Genomic DNA, 22,931 nt, shown 5'->3' with positions numbered 1-22,931 from the left:
AGACAGTCCAACATTAGTGTCTGAAACCACAAATGCTCTTTTGACTAGGCACATATTCCCACAGACAGGCTCCGAAGTCTTGTGGAAAGCCTTCTCGGAAGAGTGAAGGCAATTATAGCTGCAAAGTAATGGCCAACTCCATATAAGTGCCCGTGGTTCTGGGATGGTATGTGCAACAAGGTCACATAATGGGTGTCCACAAACTTTGGGCTATACAGTTTATCCCTTAACCCATGAAATCTTACATCTGCTTTTGAAAGCCACTGTACTTCTTATTTCATGAGCTATCATAACAATGCACCGCACACACATAGGTAATTTTCCACCCCATTTTCCAATGAAAAACAGTGACTTCTTTAAATAGAATAATTTTGGGGATGGAAATGATGTGCATAATTACATGGAGGTATTAGCAATGAGACTCATGAAGCAATGACTGTCATAAACAATTCCTGGCTCTGCAATCGTATGAAGTTGAGTGTTTTGAATGAGTGACTGTCTAGACGGTGACAACTGATATATTTGATCAAATGTCGCTTGTGCCTTATGTCAGTCAACTTCATCAGTGTAATGACAGCTTTTGGTAAGAATCTGCTTAAAAATGATTTATACTGAAGTGTGATTTTAGTTCTGTTTTCAGAGTAGGCAGATAGGTCTGCAAGAGTTTCGCTGCTTGATGCGCAGACCTCCTTCCCTGAATGCATGCTGTGACTTCCTCTTTTTATGAGGCGTGTGCATATATCGAGGTCGATCGTAAGTGTTTCAAATGGAGAACTCTGAACGACATTGTTTTCCCTATTTATCTGAATCATAGAGTAATATCACATGAAAGTGAAGAGATTCTAACCCTACTTAAGAACAAGGACTTCAAGTTGGTTACAGAGGAAGCTAACCATCATAATCATGCTTAAGCAGTTTAGCCTTCTAAAGCAGTTTGGAAATGTGGGGAAGTAAGTATTCTCATATGACATTTACAGTGTGGTAGGGTATGTCTTAGTGACTTACATGTTTACTGAACTTTTAAATTAACTTCTTGATATGAACTTGGTGTTAACATGTTTTGAATGTATGTATTAAAGCAGTACTTGTTAGATAACTCTAGTTATATAGTCTCATATGCTGATGTAAAGTAAAACCTCATGTTCACACTCAGGTTCACACTAAAGCTGACACCATGTTCGTGACTTCTGATTGGGATTCCAGTGTCAATATGAGGCTTTCCTCAGCCTCCCCACATAGAAAACCTGTGAACTTTCTGTGGATTAATATGAGCAAAGCCCATATAGATCCAAATCCAAGGTGTTTTATTAATAAGTCTATTGTAGTTATTGTTTGAAATACTGTGAATTTGGAGCTATGCTACAATGCACTGGCAGTGCTGAGCTGCTAATTGTGGTAGGCTGCAGGGTCTGCAGTCTGCACACACACACACACAAAAAAAATCTTCTGCATCCTGTTCTGCTGAATCTGATATTTGCAATGTGCTATTAAACTCATCAAAGGCAGGTCTACAGGGCTCGAGCAGAACAAAGCATCCACCGATGCTGAGACCGCCGCCCACTGCACAACTCACTGCAACCTTCAGTTGTGTAAACATTAACAGTGATAATGAAACTGGTTTAGCCTTTCACCATTTCTTGTAGATCAAGCAAAAGAAATATGGCGCTGAATTTTACAAGCTGCAATCTGCCCTCCAGCTGGTTTGGCTACAACCTCAATATGCCTATTCATGTGCTGATGTTTCAGCCATAGATGCCAAAACCAAGAAAGTTTCAACAGGATCTCTTTTCAGAGAGTAGCCTCCAGATAACGTCTTGCATCCATCTGCACTTGCTCGTGCAAAACGTCAAACCAGACACCTGAGGTGACAGCAGCGTGACCCAGTAAACAGGGAGTGGCATCCTCTTTGATGCGAGTGGTTTCGCTTGAATGTTTTTTTGTTCCCAGACATGTTTGAAATAATGTACAGTCTAAGCACCTGCAGTACCAGGTACGTGTGCTCCCAGAGTGTTACGCTGGTGCACGGCATGAGGGGACACACAGTGGGGACATTACTGCTGTGTTTTGGTTGGGCTAAGCCATGAGTTCATAACCTTGGCATGCTGTTTGCTTGAGAAGTGAAAGGCACAGAGCAAATGCCCTGTAACACCGTTTCAGTCCTCAGCGCACTTCCTCTCCGTTCTCTCTGGCCAGCTTCATAACCACAGACCCCTTACTCTCTAATTTTAGGATGCACATTTTGCCTCTATGATACAACGGAAGGGCTGCTTGCTACAAATTGATGGTGTGAACACAGATTGCCCAATTTTCTCACTTTGTACATATAGTTAATTGATACCAGACTTGTATGACGTCAGTATGAATAGGAAAGGCCATTGCTAATTTGATGGATAACAAAGTGATCAGTTTATAGATAAAATAAGAACTCCTGTTTATTAAAGATGATTGTTGCTCATGTTATGTTATACAGTTTATTTTAACTTGTTTTTGTTCATATCACAAATAAGGTGCTAATATTGAGTTGAATAAGTGGTGCTGTAGGATTGATCTTGTAAGAACCTTGATATATACATTTTTCTTCAACTCCTCCTACAATGGAAGGTCCCAAGATGCAACTGACCTACTGTCTGAGGACCTGGTTTTGGTGAGTTATTTTCTAACTGCTTTATGTTTATTACCCTTTTTTTTTGTTATAGATTGCACAAGCTACTACCGGTAGCCAGCCACCCACACACACGCGCGCACACACACACAATCAGAGAAAATAATTTTTGTAAGTCACCGGGTGATGAGTGTGCGTGTGGCTGTTTGAAGGTCGAGCAACGTATCGAGCCAACCAAGAAAGCTGCCCAGATCATTCACAAGAAGCTGATAGGCTGCTTACAGAGTCCACAGGGGCTGGAGCCAGACAGACGCATGGTGAACCTCCCTTTTTCTCTGTCCTGTTATACAAGAACTCATTAATTCATACAAGAATTCACTCCATTACACACAACCACCTAATGGATTTGAGCAGACAAGCTCACTTGCTTAAAAAAGTTGACACTTGCTTAATGCATGTTTACATCAGACCTAAAGGCATAATATGTATGCATGTTTGTATCTTAACCTTTTCTCCCTTCATGATGGCTAACAGAAAAAGCTACCCCTCATGATGCTCTCAGTCAGTATGGCTGAGAGCTTTAAAGATTTTGATGGCGATTCCACTATTAGGTGAGTTTTCATGGACACCCTGACAGTCATTTAATTGAGTTAAAAAAAGACCCTGTTCTGTGTTTATGGGCTTTATAGTGAAAGTTGAGCTGAGTGGTAAGGAGAGGCTATAATATTTAGTAGTGTATGGTCTGTGTAACTCACTGAGGTTAGTGAGACAAAAAAGAGCACCATAAATTCCTTAATGACACCTGGTCCTTGCATCTCTGCAGGAAAGTTCTGGAAATGTGCTGCTTCATGCAAAATCTTTTAGCACAAACGCTGGCTGACTTTGAAATGAAACTGGAAAAAGATGTCCTGGAGCCTCTAAATAAACTCAGCGAGGTAACGGCTCACGCTGTATCCCTTTGGTCATATTTCCTCCACATTATCCCGCAACCACTGACTTCACTGAAACCGTATTGTCTCTGATCAGGAAGACCTTCCTGAAATTTTGAAGAACAAAAGGCAGTTTGCCAAACTCACAACAGACTGGAACAATGCACGGAGCAGGTAAATGTTATGTCGGCCCAACGTTGCTAGGGCAGGTGCTGTTTTGCTTGCATGGGTGCAGCTCTTTGCAAGCCTGAGCTTCCCCTGATATTTTCTCGTATATTCAGGTCCCAGACTAGTACCGGTCCCCAGGCCAAGCAGGACGGACTGAGAGAGGAAATGGAGGAAGCCTGGAAGAGACTGGAGACAATCAAGGTGAGAGATCACTTTAGTAGTATGGGATGGATCACTTTAGTAGTATGGGATGGATCACTTCAGTAGTATTGGATGGATCACCTCAGTAGCATGGGATGGATCACTTCAGTAGCATGGGATGGATCACTTCAGTAGTATGGGATGGATCACTTCAGTAGCATGGGATAGATCACTTCATTTGTATGGGCTTCTGGTGTGTGCTTCCCTTTACAAAGTGAAAAGCCATATTTGCCACCTTAGACAGTGTTCATAATGGCAGAAGTAATGTTAGTTTCCATTCATAGGATCAGTATTCAGCAGACCTATACCATTTTGCCACAAAAGAAGATGAGTATGCCAGTTACTTCACTCGCGTGAGTACTGTACAGTTTTGGTGTAGATGGTATGTGAAATGTGTAAAGCTGCAGTTTACTTACTGTTTTCTCCCTGTAGCTTTTAGAACTCCAGGCTGAATATCACAAAGCTGCCTATGAATTCTTGGAAAAAAATATCACTGAGCTCAAGGAAAGTCACAGCCAAACAGGTGAGTTTTTCTTTAACAGAAACGTCCATTTTTAACAACAACAACAAAGAAATTACAGACAGGTTTGCTGAGTTTTAATTATAAGTAGTTAATGAATGGCTAGTAGTTTAAATACCATATTCATAATCCTAGTATAGAATTCCCTGTAAGTTTTTGCACAAGGTAGGAGTGGTGCAGTAGCTAGTCTCACACCTCACACATGAAATTATCAATACACGGACTCAAGTCCCTGTCTGCTGCTCAAGAGTAGGGCTCAGAGATCTGATGGTTCTTCAGATGAAACATAAAATGCAAAAGTATTTTGGAACAGGTTTTAGACCCTTTTAAGTAGCAGATAGAACCATTTCATGACATTCTTTTTAGGACTTCTCTCGATTCACACTTCTCTTCATTAAAACTATATTCACGTACATACATGCGTATGTGTGTGTGTGTAAACAGAGCCCCAACTGGGAGCCTCTACAGGGAAAGTGTATGGGGAGCCACTGCTCTCACATCTGAAGAGCTGCAACCAAGAGATCGCGCTACCCATTCAGGAGTGTGTTAACATGCTGCTGCGCACAGGACTACGAGAAGAGGTGAGGCAGGGGCTTAACACACACACACACACACACACACAAGCACACAAGCACATGAACGCACACATGAAACCACATGTACACAATGACAAATGCCACATTAAAAAGAATACTTTACCCCAAATGCTAATACAGCTATTCATTTAAAAGCAACCTGTTTGTGTTTTTAGTCAATGCTATATTTGTACGTGCAAGACGCCTCATCTCATACATGCCTAGGCTCGCCTACACACATTCACCCCCCCCCCCCCCCCCCCCGCCCCCACCATGACCTATTATGGCTTTTCGGATCCACCCAGGGACTGTTCCGACTAGCTGCTGCTGCCTCGATGGTGAAGAAGCTGAAATTTAGCCTGGACTCTGGGACAGTGGACCAAGCAGAGTTCAATGCTGACCCTCATGCTGTAGCAGGTCAGAGGGCCACAGCAGTCAGGATACATTTGACAACATACTGTATCATGCATATGTCACCAGCTCCATCATCCTCAGCCACTTCTCACTCAGATGCAGATTGGTTATCACCAATATTTTTTGTGCACGACATATTACATGAGTTAGTATATATTTTGGCCCTACAGTCTGGTAGGGTATGAGTTTGTGATGTGAGCTATGTAGTATGTCTGAGGTATATGGGTAGCTAGGGTTTGGAGGGGAAGCACATACCATGTGAATAAAAGTGAAAGTTCCACAATAACATTGTAATCATTGCATAAATGGTTTTGTTCATTGGTTTAATGTCTGCTCTAACCAAATCATTGCACATCTATATTGACATGTTGACCGCTCCTGAATGCCTGGGTAGGTGCACTGAAGTCTTACTTGAGAGAGCTGCCGGAACCACTGATGACGTTTGAACTCTATAATGACTGGTTCAAAGCAGCAGGGTAAGTTCCTCGGTGGTTGGAAGTAAATTATATTCGAAGTATGCATTTACTGTTCATGTACATGCATGCATTAATACCAAAATGAGATGGCAAGTCCATGTCCCTAACTCTGTTTTTAAGAGAGAAGGAATTAGAGGATAAATTGGAGAAATTGCGAGCTGTATTGCAAAAACTACCTTCAGAAAACTACAACAACCTTCGGTGAGTTCTCCTGAAACTCTCATCTGTTGAACTTCAATGGAGTTGTAAAGACTAACACTTTTATCCACTTCCTCCTTGGCTCAGATACCTTATTCAGTTCCTGGCGTGTTTATCAGAGCAGCAGGCAGTGAACCGAATGACTCCCAGTAATATTGCAATAGTGCTTGGACCTAACCTGCTATGGCCTCGTACTGAGGGGTCAGTATGACACGCACACACACGGGCACAGTATTTCACTTCACCAGAGGTTGCTACTTAATAGGTGATCAAGAAGTGTTAAATGTAATATTTAAACTGTTCACCCCACCCCCCAGGGAGACCTCCTTACTGGACATGGCATCAGCCTCCTCTGTTCAGGTCGTGACAATTATAGAACCACTTATCCAGTACTCCAAGACTCTGTTCCCTGAAGGTACTGCAGAACTACACAACTGGGAAATGGATTTACACAGATCAGATTTTTACACCAACCCCCCCTTATAATACCGTCATCCTTCCGCATTTACACACTGTACTGTTTTCCAGAGGCTGACTTTGAGATTCCAGAACTGCCAGAACTGTCTCCTTCTACAGCTCAGAGGTCCCTTTCTGACAGTACATTTCCTTCTTCCCCAACTGTCTCTATCTCAAAATCTGGCAGGTAGTAGCGATTTGAAAATATGGGTCAAGTCCTGTAGTCCTGTACTCCAAGTTGTTTATAAAATGAATTACTCATAAACTCATATACATTTGTAAGTTAACAGATTCCGTTTTATGAGAGCTGCCATGCACATTTTAGCTGTATTGCTGATGTATTATCATTACATGCAGCTCAGCTTCATCAGATGTCTTTGGGGCAGGAGTAATTGTTCAGACTGGTCCACTGCAGCGTGGTTCAACAGTATGGGAGAATAATGGACCGGCCCAGAATAGTCAGCCACCTGCTCAGGACCCAGGTCCAAAACGAGCCCCCTGTCAAAATCAGCCCCGACCCAAATCGGAACCCCCACCCCAGCTCCAGCCCCAGAGTCAGGCTGCAACAGAAGTGAAGACTTCCGGCACTCCGGTGCCTCACTCAGCGCGACCTCCTCATTCCCCAGAAACCACACTGAAGATCACCATCCCCTTTAAACGTACGATGCCTTCCATTAACGCAAACATCGCAGCAATGCTCAGTGCTTCTTCTTTTCTTGAAACGTCCTAAAGTAATATTTTCCTTTTATGTGCTACAGCCAGGAAGTCCTTCATTCAGAACAAGTCAAATAACAAAGATTCTGTTATAATCTATGGAAAGCCCAAAGCCCCTGTCGCTCCTTCAAGCCAGGCTGGAATTCTTCCAACACCACTGCCAAGAAGCTTTCCAGCAGGTGTGCACGCGGTCCCCGAAGCAGAGCTGCAGGTGGCGACCAAGCCCCAAGCTCTGCCCTCCCCTCCCGCCTCTGTGCCCGAAGGAGCTTCGCAGAGAAAGGCTCTGGGCAAGAGGCCCAAAGTCCCCCCCCCACTGCCACCTCAGCAGCTCACCAAGGCGCTGCCATCCTCCGCTGAGTGAGCGTGTCCCGCAGAGCTTTGTCAGGTCCATCTCCTAGCGTCTGTGACTACAGAACATAACATGCTCATCACCCTTCGGTTTGCCTTTTGTATTTGGCTATTCTTGCTTCTTTTGTTTTCCTGACTCCATCAGCCTTTGTGCCTGCAAATATCACCAAGAGATTAATCTGATTTCCTTTGGTTTCAGTATCGTGTTCTAACGCAGACAATAAATGCTCTCAGCGCTCCTGTGTTTTTTTTTAATCAGCAGTAGGAAAATTACAGTCACACATGTAAATAGGGTTTTCATTCACGCTTTTGTTGTCTTTATTTTTATTACAAATATTATCGTTAGCGTTTATATGGGAATATTGGCATTGTGTATATTTCCTGTGCAAAAAAGCACATCCGTACATGTAAAACATATATCACAACATGTCTGAGGAGTCAATTCCTTTGTCATTATATGAAAAGAGAAGTTAATACAAACTTTATATTAGCTGTCATAAAGAACAGCTTTGATGTGCTGAACTCTTTTATATAAACATTTTTATTACACAACTGGCAAAAGTGTTTTTATAAATTCATAGGTTATTTGTGTATGTAAATATTTATTGCTTAATAAACTAAAGTAAATGAGAAGCTGAAAAACTCCAGGACTGTTAAAATATATTGTGTGGCCTGATGATGGTTTTCGATAACGCAGCATCAGCATCAGAGTGTAATGTATAATCTTGACAAACAGAACTACCGTGTCAGATAAAAAACACCTCTTTGAAATACGGCTTATGAGTCATCTATGTAGTTAAAGCCACAATAGATGAAAAAGTGTCAATTAATTTTAGGGGAAAAATGGCAAAAATAGCTTTTAGTAGGCACCATTTCCCTTAAATGCCTTGTGCTAAATGGGATATCTCTGTAGACGGCAGAAGGCTACCCTGCTTGGATTCATGCCCTTTGGCTCGTGGTGTAACCAGTGTTCATATTTAAACAAAGCAAAGGGATAGTAAGGTCAGTTTGTTCACAAACTGTCTCAGTCAAACATATCCTACATACTGTGTCCATGTTAAAACATGCTCTAATGAACTCAAAAATCCACCTCATATTAATCCTTTTCTGTCACCATGCACACTGCAACTCAAACACCCCAACTCACATTCTTTTGACCTCTCAGTACATTCTCAATTGCATTATCCTGTGTGACACTTAGCTCATTCAACTTAATGTAACTTCAACTTGATTAAATTCAATATGTAAACTGTTGTGAGATTGAGAATGTCCTTCTTCCAGGCTAGACTTTGATCTCCTCCTCATCCTCGGGGTAGGCATAAGGGCTCCTCCTCTGGGAGCTGCTTGTGTTCCTGTGTGTTGCACTGCTGTTGCCGTAATGACGTGCCAGCACATCTGCGGCCTTCTGGAACCTCTCAGCTTCCATGCCACGTTCCTCCACACTGGAATGCCACATCAGGTCACTGGCCATGCCCCTTTTTGGCGTCTCACCATTTACCATGTCCCCATAGGCCCACTCTGCACCATACAAACGGCTCCTGCCCTCAGAGTCCTCCCTCAGGAGGGAATCCACCAATGAGGTTCTCACGTCTGACTCCAGTACAGCGCTGCCATTGGCCAACCCAAATGAGTGCTCAGACTTGCACAATACTTCAGAGGACTCGGCTTCCTGGTGGGCATTTGGACTGTCAATCATGGCAAAGACCTCTGACATAAGGGAGGGGCCAAGGTCAACGGTGAAGGAGTTCATGGAGTCAGAGGGGCTGAGAGAGTTGGGGCAAGTGAGGAAGCGCAGGCCCCCATCTGTGAGAGAGCCTCGGCAGACTTCGGCAGCACAGCCCGAGGGAGAGGCACCCTGCGGTGACCGCTCTGTGCGGGACAGCCTGGGCAGTGTGACAAAACCAGACTCCACCCCTACAGAGAAAGAAACCAGAAGGTACCTGTAACTCTGGGTTTTAATGCAGGTCAGAGAAGGGAGGGATTTGGCTCATCTGTCACCAGAAGGGGGCACTGAAGACTAAGAGGATGTTTAAGACAAATTAGCTGCTTACATTTTCATACCTATTTCATGCTATGACAGCACAGGCCACTCCTTAAATTCAACAGGCTTTGCCTAAAGAAATGCAGCAATTATAGCAGTGTGCAATGTGACTGTATTGCTCTGACATGCACTACCCTTTGTTCAATTTGTAATCATAAGTACCAAATGCACAAATAAAGAAATTAAGGCAAAGTGATTATATTTGACAAATGGATTGAGTGAACTAATCAAATCACATTTTTAACTTTAACCACATTAATGAACTGAAAAACTAAAGGTCAACATAGTAAATGTATAAAAAGCACAAACCATGTATTATATAACACCGAGACACACAGTAACAAAATCTGTCCCTGTTAAATATATGACTACCATAACAAAGGGCTTTTTAGTGGAGAAATTGGAGTTAACAGGTTTGTACACAGTGAGTTAACAGTTCCTATGATGTTTGCTTCACATTGATTCCACCATTGTCAGAAAAAGGAAACAGACTTGTTAAAAAGTTGTTGAAAGTTGTTAAAACTGGTCAGCACAGCCATGACGTTCTGTCAGAGAATCTGCATGACAAATTTGTCGATAATTCTATACTGTAAATTCACTTACTCCTACAAATAGTTCATGGTTCAGTCTGTGCTTAACCTGCCATTGCTCCAGCACCTCTCATATTTCTTTGTAAGAAGGCTGGCTCTGAGAATGATGACTCAGCATGGGGGATCCCAGTGAGATCAAGAGGACGAAAGGCTCTGAATACAGCAGTGCTGGTAATGTTATAGAGGAAATAGAGGCTTAATCATTTTTAGAGAGCTTTTCACAGGACTCCATACCCACAAAAGTAACTCTAGACCTCTTAGTGAATTGGGGAAATTGCCTAGTAATATGTTTGGGACTATTTGGTGAACCTTTGGGTAGATGGGTATATAGAAGAGACCAGACAGTGAGACATGGCTGACATTTATATGAGTAACACTGGAATTCAGACACTATTTTGTCTGGATCTCTCTTATCTTACAATGAGGTCGAGGGGGGTTGAGTGGGTGTGAATGTGAAAGGCATTTTTAATTGCTGAATGAGAAACGTATTGTAAAACCTGCAAGAATTTGCCTCAGGTAATGCTGTTATGATTATAATCTCGAGCACTGTAGCATTACACCACATCTACACTCTAAGATTATGCTTCGGACTTCAACATTTTCAAAATAATTTAGCAAAACATGTACAGGTATTTTCTGCACTGATCATAAAAATGTATCTGAGAATGGTTAAGGACAAACATATCATACAGGTAAAGGAACTGGTGTGCTGTTATACTGCTCTTACCGTAAGAGTAAGTAGAATCCTCAGATTTCGGAGAACTAGGAAACAGCACCTTCACAGGACAGCCATTGGGTGAGTCCACGTCCAGACGGGGGAGAGAGACTGCATTCTTTATAATGGGGGAGATGGGTGGAGGTGGTGGGGATAGGTCTTTAGAACCCCCCCGTGGCCGATCTGGAGTCTTGCGGACATAGCGCAGGGTGCGGGAGAAGAAGCCCTCACTCTTCTCTGAGGCAGTGAGGGAGTCTCCATCGCCAGCGTTCCCTGCCCCACCATGGTTGCTAAGGAATGAGGTGTCCCCAAACACGTCCCCGCCCCGGCCCACGTGCATGGTGTGGCGGAAGTCACCCAGCGGAGGGCTGATCATGTCTAGGGTCAGGTCGCCTTTAAAGCGCCGCTTCCCTGAAGAGTGTGACACCAGGCCCTTCAGCCCAGACAGTTTTCCCAAGTTCATGACTACAGAGTTCCTGAGCTGACAATAAACCCACACAAATGCACTCAAAGTCCCCCAAAGTCAAAGTCCCAGAATTCCAACTAAAACTCCTGCTATTCCAGCAGGGATTTTTTGCAGATTTTCTCCTATGCGGTAAAAAGAATCTGGCCCAATCTAGACAGGAAATTATCCACACATTACCGTTCATGTAAAACTATGCATAGCTCAAGGCTCCTTGGAGTAGAACAGAAAAATTGCAGTTGAGTGAAATGTTTCTCAGAGGTTTTTCCATGAGAAGGTACGCATAGGTTTTTGCCACTGGTTCTTGTCCATATCCAAAATGATCCCATCGAGATACATGCAAGTTGAAAATATACACGTCTCCGATTCCTGGAAACCTTGGCTGTGTATGTGGTCAGAGATGCTGGGTTGCACAGTTGTTTTGGGTTTCTGGTTTAGAAAACACAAGTTCAGAAATAAATCCAGCTCCAGCTGCAGATATCTTTGTGGTTCGGGATTGAAACCCAAATTCTCCTTCTCCAGTGAATTTAAGAACACTCACTACTGTGTGTTAAGGAAGATCAAATACTAAGAAAATATCTGCAAGCTCTGTTTTTACAAAAAAAAGAAAAAAGAAAGTGACGTGGCTCGTGTGGTATGAGCGGGTAGTGCCGAGACACAAAAATAATTGCCCTGTTACTACTGTGCCTTTGGTTGTCCTGCTGATTCTACACTCAAAAATGAGACGATGTTCCGTGCCAAAACTTCCAGGCTAAAGTCCATTTGTCTTAAAATGTCTAAATTCCATGTGACTCCTCGGTCACAGACCTTAAATTAAGGAGGAAATATTTTGTTTTTGAAAATAACACACACAGAATGTTGTTCATTTGAAATATATCTTATTGCAAAAAGAATTGCTTTAAGTGAAGAGCTTTTGGATCTTGCATCGAGAACAACCAGACAAGCTCCCTAAAGCACAGCTGCAACCATTTGCTGGTGAATATTCAAATTATGAGAACTTATTTATAGTCAGAACCACCCAAGATACTCAGTGGTGTCACAAGAGAAACCCTCTAAACTCACTTAATCTAAAAATATTCTCACAAAATTAACATACTGTCATGCCTTACCTTTCCTTTGTTGTTAATTTTGTAAGGAATGTGTAATGTCCTTTGCTTCTTAAATATTTTGACAAAGCAGTACACATTTACAGGCTTCTCTGTTTTATGAGTTTTCCACTGAGACTGACCTCCCAGACATGTTAGTTTGACTTCATTAATGAGTTATTACAGCGCTCAAACAAGGTTACATCATCTCCCAAATAGTCTTTTAATTCACTCTTGTCCACATTCTAATTCCTAGCCTCTTATTTCAACTGACTTCCCTTTTAAGAGAAGTAGGTTCTCCTTTTCCCCACTCTGTACCATGCCTCCTGTCCTCAAATGGAGAACAACTGAGCCCTGTTTTAGCTATGAGGAGCTTCTTTTTTTTTGCCAGAAGCACCTCAGAAATCCTGGTTGCAGTAGTCTATTTGTAACTTAAGACTGCACTAATAAAGACTGTGTGTTGGTGTCGCCTGACAAAACTGGTCTCATCCACCCACAAGCATGGCTCCTATCAAAACAGTGAAGCATAAAAAATACTTTGAGTCCTGAGTATAACGTCATGTGAAATCCTCTGAATGATCGAGCTATCAGCTGAAACAAAGAAACAACTCCCCGTGCCTAATTAGCCAGACTAAGCGTTCCCATGATCCCTGTTCACTCCATGACCTCTGCCCTTGCTCTTGCTGTGGGCTTTGTTCACTGAAGGAGGCCAAAACAACACAATGGCTCAGGCTAAGACAGCAGGCCAGTACTGTGGCTTTAGCCCTGAGTGTGTGCACAATGTCCTGGCCAGAGGATTGCCCTCACCAAGCTCATCTGCCCCTGATGGACCCTGCTCTCTGTTCTCTGTTTTACACAAATCCAGTGGCCTTCTCTCCAGATGGCTCGAAAAAATTATAAAGATGCATTTTAAAGGTAATAAATTAAATGATTTAATCTGAGCAACAGTCTGCTTAAGGGGCAAAACATTGGGTCTTTAAGGCCTGGTGGTGTCCTGAGTTAGCCACTAATCACCTGTCTTCTCTTGCCCCCCTTCAGTCCTCTCTGCCTCCCTCAGTCCGTTTGGTCTTCTGTGAGTGGTTTCCCTGACAATAAGTGTCCTGCGTGAAAAAAGGGAGACATAAGTTAGATCGTCATGACTTAGATCAAAATCAACAATCTCCATTCCATTGACTAAGTATGAGTGATCAAAAGTTAACCTGACCTGATATAGTTTGCCTTCCTCATGATGAACCTGTACCTTGTGTATGATATCATCTCTATGACTGTCCTTTACGACATCTTTGTTATGAGAGCAATTCAGAGCCATGGTTCAAGTTCAATTTGTTCCTTATTTCTTTGTTCCTTATTTCTCATGATGTAGTTTTTCCTCCCTGCTTGTTACCTCTTTAACTGTTTTTCTCTATTTTGATAATGGATTTACCTACAACATCTCTGCCTGTTTGGACTCTACTCCCTGGTGTCTGGAAATAGCCATGATGATCTGAAATGTTCTAATAAACACACCTACACCCACTGCCTTTAGCTACAAAGCTTTATGTGCGAGTTCCTGATCATGCATTAAGCACATCTTTCTAAATTAATGGAAAAAAGAAAAATAAAGAAATCAGTTTACACACTAGTTGTTTTTCTTGCCTGCAGTCAGTAAGCACTCTCCTGGAGCTCACCGATGCTACATGATATGCCAGCGCAAGTAACACGAGTAACTGCCCCAATAACGTGAGAATTTCTGCAGAGCTTTCAACTGTGCTTATAAAAGCCAGATACATTAATCAGATTTGACACAGACTGCACAGGCTAACAAACCTTACACCATGTCCTTATGCAACCTAAAACATACAAACAGTACAAACAGTGAAAAGCACGTAGTCATAAGGGAGATTTGCATGTAAACTTCTGAAACCGCACAATAATGGGACCCGTGTGTGTGAACACATTCCTGTTCCAGCAAACAATATCAGTGGACTCTATCTTCCGAAGAGTGTTGACTTCTGAGATTGAAAACACATTTAGGTCCTTCTGCAAATCCCTGCTAGCCTGCCGATACACTGATATGGGGCTGCTGTTCATGGGGACAGAAGACTTGTCCTCAGATCTGCTCTGTGTGTTCCCTTTCACTGAAAAGAAACAGGTGTGTCAGCGTATCCAGGTCGTCCAGGTCTGTTTCAGTAGGAGAGGAGACAGAAACTCAGTTAGTTAAAGTCTCACTCCCATTTTTGTGGCTTTCTTCTTTGTTCCTTTCTGCACAAAGTCTGGCTCCTCAGGTGGGCCTACTCTCTAACCAGGTTAACCAGGTGAACAAACATGCAAGATAACAGACTCGTTTATCTTCACCCACTAAGTGACCTTACTTCTATGACCCCTCCCTTCCCAGGGTAACCATGTTTTTGTAATGACACAAATGGGACCAAAAACTGAATCAGTTTTACACTCTATTGGGGTTGTACTGTACGATGATACATGCAGGTACAATGATACACGCAATAATTTATTACCAATTTTACCACAATCATGAGGATATTAAGGCTAAGATCAAGATCATTTAGTTACATAGGTGGTACATGATGGTTTATGTTATGCAGCACAACCATGAATAACACCACTGAGGTAATAGAATTTGAATATAAACAACTGGACAAATTTATCATACTTTCCATCATCAACAATGAATAAGAAATACACTGTTAAACTATATGGATAAGAATTTAAAACTGCTGATGCTAGGACAAATGTCCATAATCCATTAGGCCTGGGTGATAACCCACGCTTTGACCAAAGAGAGTGTCACTGGACAGTTTGTCTGAGGTGCATTTCCAAAGAGAGCACAAGCGTATGGTAGACAGTGTAATATAAACACTATGAAACTTTCTTTGTCTGACCAAGTGTAAGAGGCCTCACACTGACTATGACTAACCTGCAGGATGCCTGAACCCTCAGAGACTAGAATATAGATCAAGCTGCAGATTATTTAGAAGTTATAGAAAAAAAGATATTTTGGCCTGTGTTTTTGTTACCGCAAGCGTAAAAAGGCATATGAAGTAATGTTAGTATGCTTCAATATTCATACCTGTTCCCCATTATAAAATACAAGCTAGCATTACAATGTTGTCGAAACTGCAAAAATTAAAATGATTATAAAGCCAGCCTTGAATAGTGGTGTGGTCGGATAAAGTGTTGTGCCATATTCATAGGATACTAAATTTACAGCATCTCAAACTGGATGTAATCTATCCAGCCACGTTCCTATATAACTCTAGAACTCGTTCCTTTTATATACACTGAAAAAAACTGATTTTCAACACACGTGTCAAAAGTTGTCAGAATTTAAAAAGACAAATCTTGGGCAGCACAATTCAGGGAAACAGTTTATCGAATATCTCCAGTTAAAGCCTAAAATAAATCCGACTTTCGTAGCTATTTACACCATCTTACCTGATAAAGATCAATTAACCAAACTCCCGCTGACCGACGTAAATGTAGTCCATGCATGTGACATTCCCGTAGGCTACATATTCATGATAGACTAACTTTTCCACTGAGCCTCTGCTACTCTTACCATAAACCGTTGGGTCAATACGCACTACTAGGTCTGACGCACACACTTCTGAGCAGCGGTCTGCTCAAGTGAGGGCAAATTTGGACAGCGGACAGAAAGGGGCGGGTTTGGCGGATTGAGGAAAACTCTTATTTTAGCAGCAGTGCGCAGCCACTTTGTCTCGGTAGGGCCATGTATTGAAGATGTATTATGCTCGTTACAGTTTTACTCACTTCGACTTGATATTAAACGATTTCGTGTTGAAGGTTGGGCGGATTGGAGTTCCGTGTCGCACATACCGTTCCGCTCCAGGCTTGGATTATCTTAGAATTTAATATACCTATGTGACTATTATTATCATATACCGTTATTGCCTTATAACGTTCACGCTTATTTAGGCTGCCTGTCAGTATGAAATTGTCATCCGATGTAACCTATCACTTTTCACTGTAAGCCATTAGTAGTCCTACTAGAGCTGTTCTTACTAATCATTACTAACGATTTTCAAGAAATAACCTATATAGGCAAATAAATTAATGTCAGCCACGTTCTAATTACACGCACACCATTTGGACGCTTCTATTGTTTCATAATATCAGAGTATTCAGTGCCCTGCTCTAATTCTTAAAATATCTTTCATTGTCTAATCAGTTCCATGAAACCTTTCACAGTGCATTTCTGGTAAACATAAGACCACCAAAGAACATATGCTTTTGTCAGATAACCACAAACACAGAGCCTTGGGCTACTCTTTGCTTTTACTTGAACTGAGGCAAGATGTCTTTTGTTGCCAGAGCTGGTTCAAAACTGTTTATATCCTAAAACTCTGATTGATGTCAACAAATGATCAGAAAATTCATGGGATGTGAAATTCCATAGAAAATTGATTGTACTCATACATTCCTAAGCATGTGGTCAAGCTTAGGTTCATGTTTTAAAAAACAAACAAACAACAACAACAAAAATGGGGTTAACACAAAACATTTGGACATTTGATTAGATTAATCCCTGATTCTGCCTCTTTAACTACCCCATTCTCCTCTTTGGCCAAACTTTCTTTCTGTTCCTTGAAGCAACCCCTTCCAGTTCTCCCTAGAGTAAACAATTGCTTCTGCTTAAGCATGCCAGCTATTTGCTCAGAAAAACATGTAGCTTTTGGACAGGATTCAGATGTTGGTCCCAAAAGGGAGGCCAGGATACATTTTTAGCCTTTTCTCTCCCTATATTTGCCAGTTCCACAATCCATCTTTCCCCTCTTCTTTGCTTCTTTTTGTTTTCTCACAGGTTCTGTGCACCTACAACTAGTGTCCAGTTTCCACCATCTCGCTCACCCCCCTTACATAAGGTAATACATAATTTCATATTGAAATTAGTACAGTACGTTTTTCTCTTAATCAACGACCTAATAATTGCAAGCCCCTCTGCTCTGAACCCCTTCTGCAGTCCACTCACACAGAAACCACTCACACAGTATTTGAGGCCCTCTGTCACGATTCCTGCGTTGAGAACAAAGCCAAAAGGGAACCAGTCCAACACTGATTTTCAACTTATCATGGAAATGTTTGTTAAGACAAGACTTGATGGATTTCCTGCTGTCTCTACATAGTGCTGCTTCTGAATGAGACGCTGGGACAACAAATAGAGAGCTGGAGTCCGTAACGCCACAGTGCACGTCGGGAAGACTCGAGCAGACAAAAAGCCATTTAAACAAGCCCTTGGGTATTTTCACACATGGCTTAGCTGTAAAAATTGCCTCTGACAAAAACAATGAGATTCTGAATTCAATTCCTGTCTGTCTAGCATTCCAGTATTTGCATCTCTATGCTAGTAAATTTGAGCGTCTGTATGTTTTGAAGGATTAATCTTCATGAAGGCATAGTTTTGGTGTAATCAAGAATTGTATGGCTTTCTGTTAAATATGTTTGCCTGCTTAGTTCTACTGCTCATAATCTCTCCCCTTGTTATGCTGGCCTTATGCTAGTAAGCCAATCCCACTCTTGCCTCTTGTTCAGTGACTGGTGTGTTTGGCTCCAGCCCATGAGAATCCTGCTGTTGCTGTTTGTGTAATCATGGCTGACGTTCATGCCTTTTGACGAATCAGCCAGGCAGGATTGCATCTCTGTGCTTCCTCCATGTTTAAGCCAGCATCCCTTTGTACAGATACGGATCATGCTGCTGTTTCCTGAGCGTGGCGAGAGAATAATTATGGTAACCAATAGGAAAACAACATGGAAAATAGGAAGCCATTGGGAGCCATGCTTCAGTGGAAACAGTGAGTCTGTGTTCTCCCACATTTAGATTTACATGCATTGGCTGGTGTGGCTAACACTGACGTTGGCTGATAATGTCTGAACCTGGTTGTCAAAATCTGATATCAGATTTTTTGTAAGATCAGCTTGGGTTATTTTTATATAAGGTTATTTTCAGTATCCAAATGGCAAAGCACACAAGAAAACCATTATTTTCAAGAAATGTATAGGTATCAATGCAATTAAATGGTTGTTAAATGCTCCAAAGAAATCTTAGCTGTTGCCTGTACAGAAATCTGAGGGTGTTACAGGTCACATAAAGATCGACACAGACATCTCCCTGGCAGCGTAAACTACCAGAGTAAATTACATACCAGGCAAGATCACTCAGACATATGAGCATTCTGACTCTAAACAAAAGCCTCTCTCAACAAGAAAATAGATCACTATAAAATTTGCAGATAACAAAAACGTATATCCAAAATGCTAGCTGGTTTAGTTATGGCTCCCTCAATCACAAAGTGACTGAATTATGTACAGGAAAGTGGCCATGTTATGTGAGAGCCTGGTTTCAGATAGGATAGAGGTTTCACGAGATGTCTGTGATGTAATATATGTCTGCGACCAAAATATTATACAGCCCTGTATGCGCAGTCAACCTTGGGTTCTTTTATGATGAGCAAAGGTACATCTTCCAGGAGCATAACAAGCGCTGCCTGAAGGCAGCTGGAAGGTGACGTAAACATTTCACTAACTCTGATTGGTATGTTGGTAAATCTGACATCACATACGCCAAATTTAGTTCCTCCCAACACAAATCCAGCATAGGAAAATGACAGGAAAAATTATTTTAAAAATCTCTTAAAAGAAATGACAACCACAATTCTTTCTGCCAGTTCATTGTAAATTAGTTATAGATAATAGTTAGAGGATAAACTCATACTCATCAAAATGAGTTGACAAGGGCTTTAATTCAACACCGTGCTTTGCTCTAAATAGGAAAAGGGCAGTTTAGGTGGCTAACAAACAGCTATATCTTCCAGAGAACAAGAAAACTCTTCAGGAAATTATTTTCGCACAGGTTTTACAGCCAGCCAAATTTTAAACCCCTTTAGCAGATGCAATGAAAATGGATACTTCTCATGTGCAGCTTCATGGAAGCTCAAGAAAATAAAAAATAAATGGAATGCCTAAAATCAAGATGAATGAAGTGATCTACTTGAAAGTCCTCTTAGATGTGCCCAGTTTAACATCTGTCATTTCAATCAGTATTGCTCTGTGCTTTTAGTTACAGGCTATGGAACATTGTCTGAACTACTGTGTGGGTATAGTTATTAGCAGAAACCCACACAATGCTATAATAAATAATAAATTGTGCTTTATTGAAATAGCCTTTGTGGAAATTGAGCACTATAAGGTTATAAATCAGTTTTTAAATATTTTTTGATGTCCATTTAAACTGAGACTTAATGCAATGGACACATGCTAAGTTTGTTCAAGATCCTTCAATTTTTCAGAGCTGTGAAATGAGAGATGGTTTTAGGGGTCATTGCTATGAATTATTAGCTTGCTGAAAATCTTAGCAGACTTGTTTTCCTAAAAGCTATTTCCTGATCAACACTACTCTCCACATATAGAGTACAGTATGAGTATGTGTACATGAGTCTATACACTGAACTGTGTGTGTGTGTGTGTGTGTGTGTGTGTGTGTGTGTGTGTGTGTGTGTGTGTGTGTGTGTGTGTTATGAACAACTGAAATTTGTCAAGTATTTTGGTAGTAGGGGTTGTAGTTATTGTTTCCAACAAAAGTAATTAGCAATCAACCACCAATTAAATTTTAGGGACATAAATACCATAACATCTTGTTTCATATTCCCCTCCATCAATTTTACCCTAAAACCAAATATTTATGCAACTGTTATGCCAGGGCACAGACACAGAACGCAGTGGCCAGACCTCCTATTTGAAGTCCATTAGGAGTTGGAAAGCAGCATGGACTTGGGTTATGAAAGCCAGATGTTGCCGTCTGAAAAGAAATGTGGTAAAAGGGGTTGCTGTGGGGAGGGTGTAGACTGGAAGAGACTTTATGACTCTTCAACACTAACTAAAAAAGTTAAAATAGAAATAAAGAATAAAGATAGCTTTATCATGCAAACTTATAAACCTTTGATTGCACTGATAGTTTAGTATTATGAAAACTCCTATGTGCCTGAGAAGTGAATCTCCATCTCCACCTGTTCCGTCCCTGACTTCCTGAAGAGTGTGTCGGTAATGAACATCCTGTTGGGAACAAGCCCTCCCTGAGCCCCGGGCTGCTCAGTTGGTGGGGTGCACTGAGACAGGGTGGAGGTGTAACCCAAGGAATTTGTTTGGACTGTGTTCTCGTTTCCGTGAATTCTGGCCTGTAAGGAAGTGTGGCTCTGAATGTGGACAATAGACAATAGTGAGGCTGGGCCATGCTGGTGCAGGGATACAACAGGAAAGGCTGCATATGCACACACTTCACATAGACACTCAGTTCCATGGCTGTCATGGCCCGTGTCTTCCAAAGAAGGTTAAAATAACAGATTGCCTATGAGTGCCCAATTTTGCTTTTTTTTCTGGTGCATGAAGGATGTGTTTGCTGAAGTCTCCAACAGTCACTGCTATCTGGCCATCATCTGAGCTCTTTACTTTGATGTGCTACTGAGGGCAGCAGGCTTGCAGGTTGGGATTTCAGGAGGCCACTGGTACCATGGAGGAAGCCAAGCCTTTCCTTAATCCTGAATCTGATTATTTGATTATACTGAAGAGGATATCTATATAACTATATGTGTGTTTACTTAGTTGACCCTGTGTGGTCAAGATAAAAAAATGAGGTCAAGATTGTGTCCAGCGCTGTGAAGAATGTTGCAGCCTGACTCCTGGCCCTGTGTGTGTGTGTCTGTGTGTGTGTGTGTCTGTGTGTGTGTGTGTCTGTTCCAAGCCTGTTTTCTTGCTCTCACTCACACATGCATAAAATGGCATAGCCCTTTCCCCTACAGACTGCAATGAATGACAGAGACAATATAAGTATATTGAAATTTCTCACTATTAAAACAAACAGGGGTACTGTTAAGGGCATACCTTTTGCTCTAACGCATTCAGTCGTCTAGTCAAACATGATATGTACATCACAGAAAAAGCCTGTCACATATCTACACTATACTACAGTTTTGCATGTAAGGTTTATGCATAGATTTTAGCATAATTACCCCTGAACTGCAGTACTCTGTAGTGCTTGAATCTAAATGTTATTTTGTGACAATGGGTGTGTAGGTGTAGAAATAGACTAGTACATTCAGTAATGTGTGTGTTTTTGCTGCAGTGAATGCACTTTAAAGAGTGAAATATTTAAGTATGGCTTTGTAAAAGCTGTAACAAAACATAGAGTTTAGTTAAACCTAGATTACAAAATGATTTTTGGAAAAAGAAAACTACTCTAAATGTGCTGAATGTGATCTGTGCAATTTATAAGCATGCAACATTAGAGTATTATAAAATTACACAATTTCACCATCTCACATGCTCCCCTGACCATGAGACACGTGCTGGCATGCTGCTGCATAATGTTGTCTCACTCTTACGCTGTCACGCTAGACTTCTTTACAGAGACCAAGAAAACTAGTGCATTCACAGAGAAAGACTCCATCTCACACAGTGCTCATGGAGGACCAGGCCGGAGCCTGTGGCTGCTGCGTGTGATGACCCGCCTGAGGCTCCATGGCTCCATGCCCAGCCACTACTCTCCGGAACATTCCATGGTCAAGGGCAGGCGTGGAGAGACACAGAAGGCCTTATACAGCCAAGGATACTGCAATTTCACCTCATGAAATGTTTACTTCATTGCAAGTCTTTTGGGGCACAGAAAGATTTACATGTCCCTCGTTTCATTTTATTTGAAATGAATGGCATGAATAAATTGATCGGTTATGCTGTATGTATACCATTTCATTTCATGATGAAACTAATTTGAACTTTTTTTTTGTTGTTGTTTTATTATATCCTTTTTATATTTTTAGATATGAATATACCTAAATTAGAAAATGTTATTTGTTCTTAGCTACCTGGTACAATATGAGATTACATGCTGTCTATCAGGTGAATGTGCAATTATTGAATTATAACAGAGAGGGTATATATGTTATCCTCTGGCTGACAGTGTACATGCACTCTTTACTGCTTGCCAAAACATGGGCTGGCTCAGGCCCTCACCCAGCTCTTACAGCTGAGCCCTTAATGACCCCCAGCAACTGAGCTGTTCATTTTACAATCATCCAAAGCACAAATACAAACCATTTCCTTGTGGCCACCACATTTTGTAATTTTACAATTGTTTGTTTGGTTGTTGGGACATTTTGTTAACCCAGATGGGTTAAAACAGCATACCATTTGTCTGTAAGCATAGGCCCCACATATATTTAACAGGGGTTGTAACAAATGATGTGACACATTTGTCTTATGCCTCATTTGACTTTACCTTAGGCAACATGTATAGAAATTTAATTTAATCTGTGATGATTTTGTATAAACAAACAACAACAACAAAAAAATCCCAATAGCATTTTGTTTTGTATGTTTCAATAAAAAAAGAAACTAAGTAATATCTGGAAGTTTTATAAACATACTAAATA

The 22,931-nt window shown here is 41.4% G+C and overlaps 2 protein-coding genes across 5 annotated transcripts; one reads left to right on the top strand and one right to left on the bottom strand.

Annotated features, from left to right (window-relative positions):
- Nucleotides 1-723: 723 nt before the first annotated feature.
- Nucleotides 724-8,231, top strand: sh3bp1 (SH3-domain binding protein 1). The gene is made up of 18 exons (XM_027006007.2): nucleotides 724-950; nucleotides 2,602-2,644; nucleotides 2,815-2,919; nucleotides 3,137-3,213; nucleotides 3,426-3,537; nucleotides 3,629-3,705; nucleotides 3,813-3,900; nucleotides 4,185-4,253; nucleotides 4,333-4,423; nucleotides 4,865-5,001; nucleotides 5,301-5,412; nucleotides 5,804-5,885; nucleotides 6,006-6,086; nucleotides 6,171-6,284; nucleotides 6,401-6,498; nucleotides 6,612-6,726; nucleotides 6,897-7,198; nucleotides 7,298-8,231. The coding sequence occupies exons 1-18, from the start codon at nucleotides 904-906 to the stop codon at nucleotides 7,612-7,614; spliced, it is 2,067 nt and encodes a 688-aa protein (XP_026861808.1). The 5' UTR covers nucleotides 724-903; the 3' UTR covers nucleotides 7,615-8,231.
- cdc42ep1a (CDC42 effector protein (Rho GTPase binding) 1a) lies at nucleotides 7,891-16,102 on the bottom strand. 4 transcript variants are annotated; one of them, XM_035533392.1, is made up of 4 exons: nucleotides 15,928-16,102; nucleotides 13,700-14,655; nucleotides 10,960-13,595; nucleotides 7,891-9,515 (listed from the first exon to the last, which is right to left on the bottom strand). In XM_035533392.1, exons 3-4 carry the CDS (start codon nucleotides 11,408-11,410, stop codon nucleotides 8,884-8,886), a joined length of 1,083 nt encoding a protein of 360 aa, XP_035389285.1. In that variant the 5' UTR covers nucleotides 11,411-13,595; nucleotides 13,700-14,655; nucleotides 15,928-16,102; the 3' UTR covers nucleotides 7,891-8,883. The 4 variants fall into 4 exon arrangements, with proteins under 4 accessions (XP_035389285.1, XP_035389283.1, XP_035389284.1 ...); XM_035533390.1 differs by lacking the exon at nucleotides 13,700-14,655 and having other exon boundaries at nucleotides 10,960-12,217; nucleotides 13,510-13,595; XM_035533391.1 differs by lacking the exon at nucleotides 13,700-14,655 and having other exon boundaries at nucleotides 10,960-11,839; nucleotides 13,510-13,595.
- Nucleotides 16,103-22,931: the final 6,829 nt, after the last annotated feature.

The sequence above is a fragment of the Electrophorus electricus genome, chromosome 14 (genome assembly GCF_013358815.1).
Source record: "Electrophorus electricus isolate fEleEle1 chromosome 14, fEleEle1.pri, whole genome shotgun sequence".
Classification (NCBI taxonomy): Eukaryota; Metazoa; Chordata; class Actinopteri; order Gymnotiformes; family Gymnotidae; genus Electrophorus; species Electrophorus electricus.
Note: the sequence above shows the minus strand (reverse complement) of the source record. Positions and strands in the feature narration are given on the sequence as shown.

Bases quoted from the DNA above. Each gene is read 5' to 3' on its own strand.
- sh3bp1 (XM_027006007.2), top strand. From the start codon at position 904: ATGCTTAAGCAGTTTAGCCTTCTAAAGCAGTTTGGAAATGTGGGGAA. The intron at 4,424-4,864 runs GTGAGTTTTTCT...GTGTGTAAACAG, and splicing joins GGAAAGTCACAGCCAAACAG to AGCCCCAACTGGGAGCCTCT. The intron at 5,413-5,803 runs GTCAGAGGGCCA...ATGCCTGGGTAG, and splicing joins TGACCCTCATGCTGTAGCAG to GTGCACTGAAGTCTTACTTG.
- cdc42ep1a (XM_035533392.1), bottom strand. From the start codon at position 11,410: ATGAACTTGGGAAAACTGTCTGGGCTGAAGGGCCTGGTGTCACACTCT. The intron at 9,516-10,959 runs GTAAGAGCAGTA...CTTTCTCTGTAG, and splicing joins GGATTCTACTTACTCTTACG to GGGTGGAGTCTGGTTTTGTC.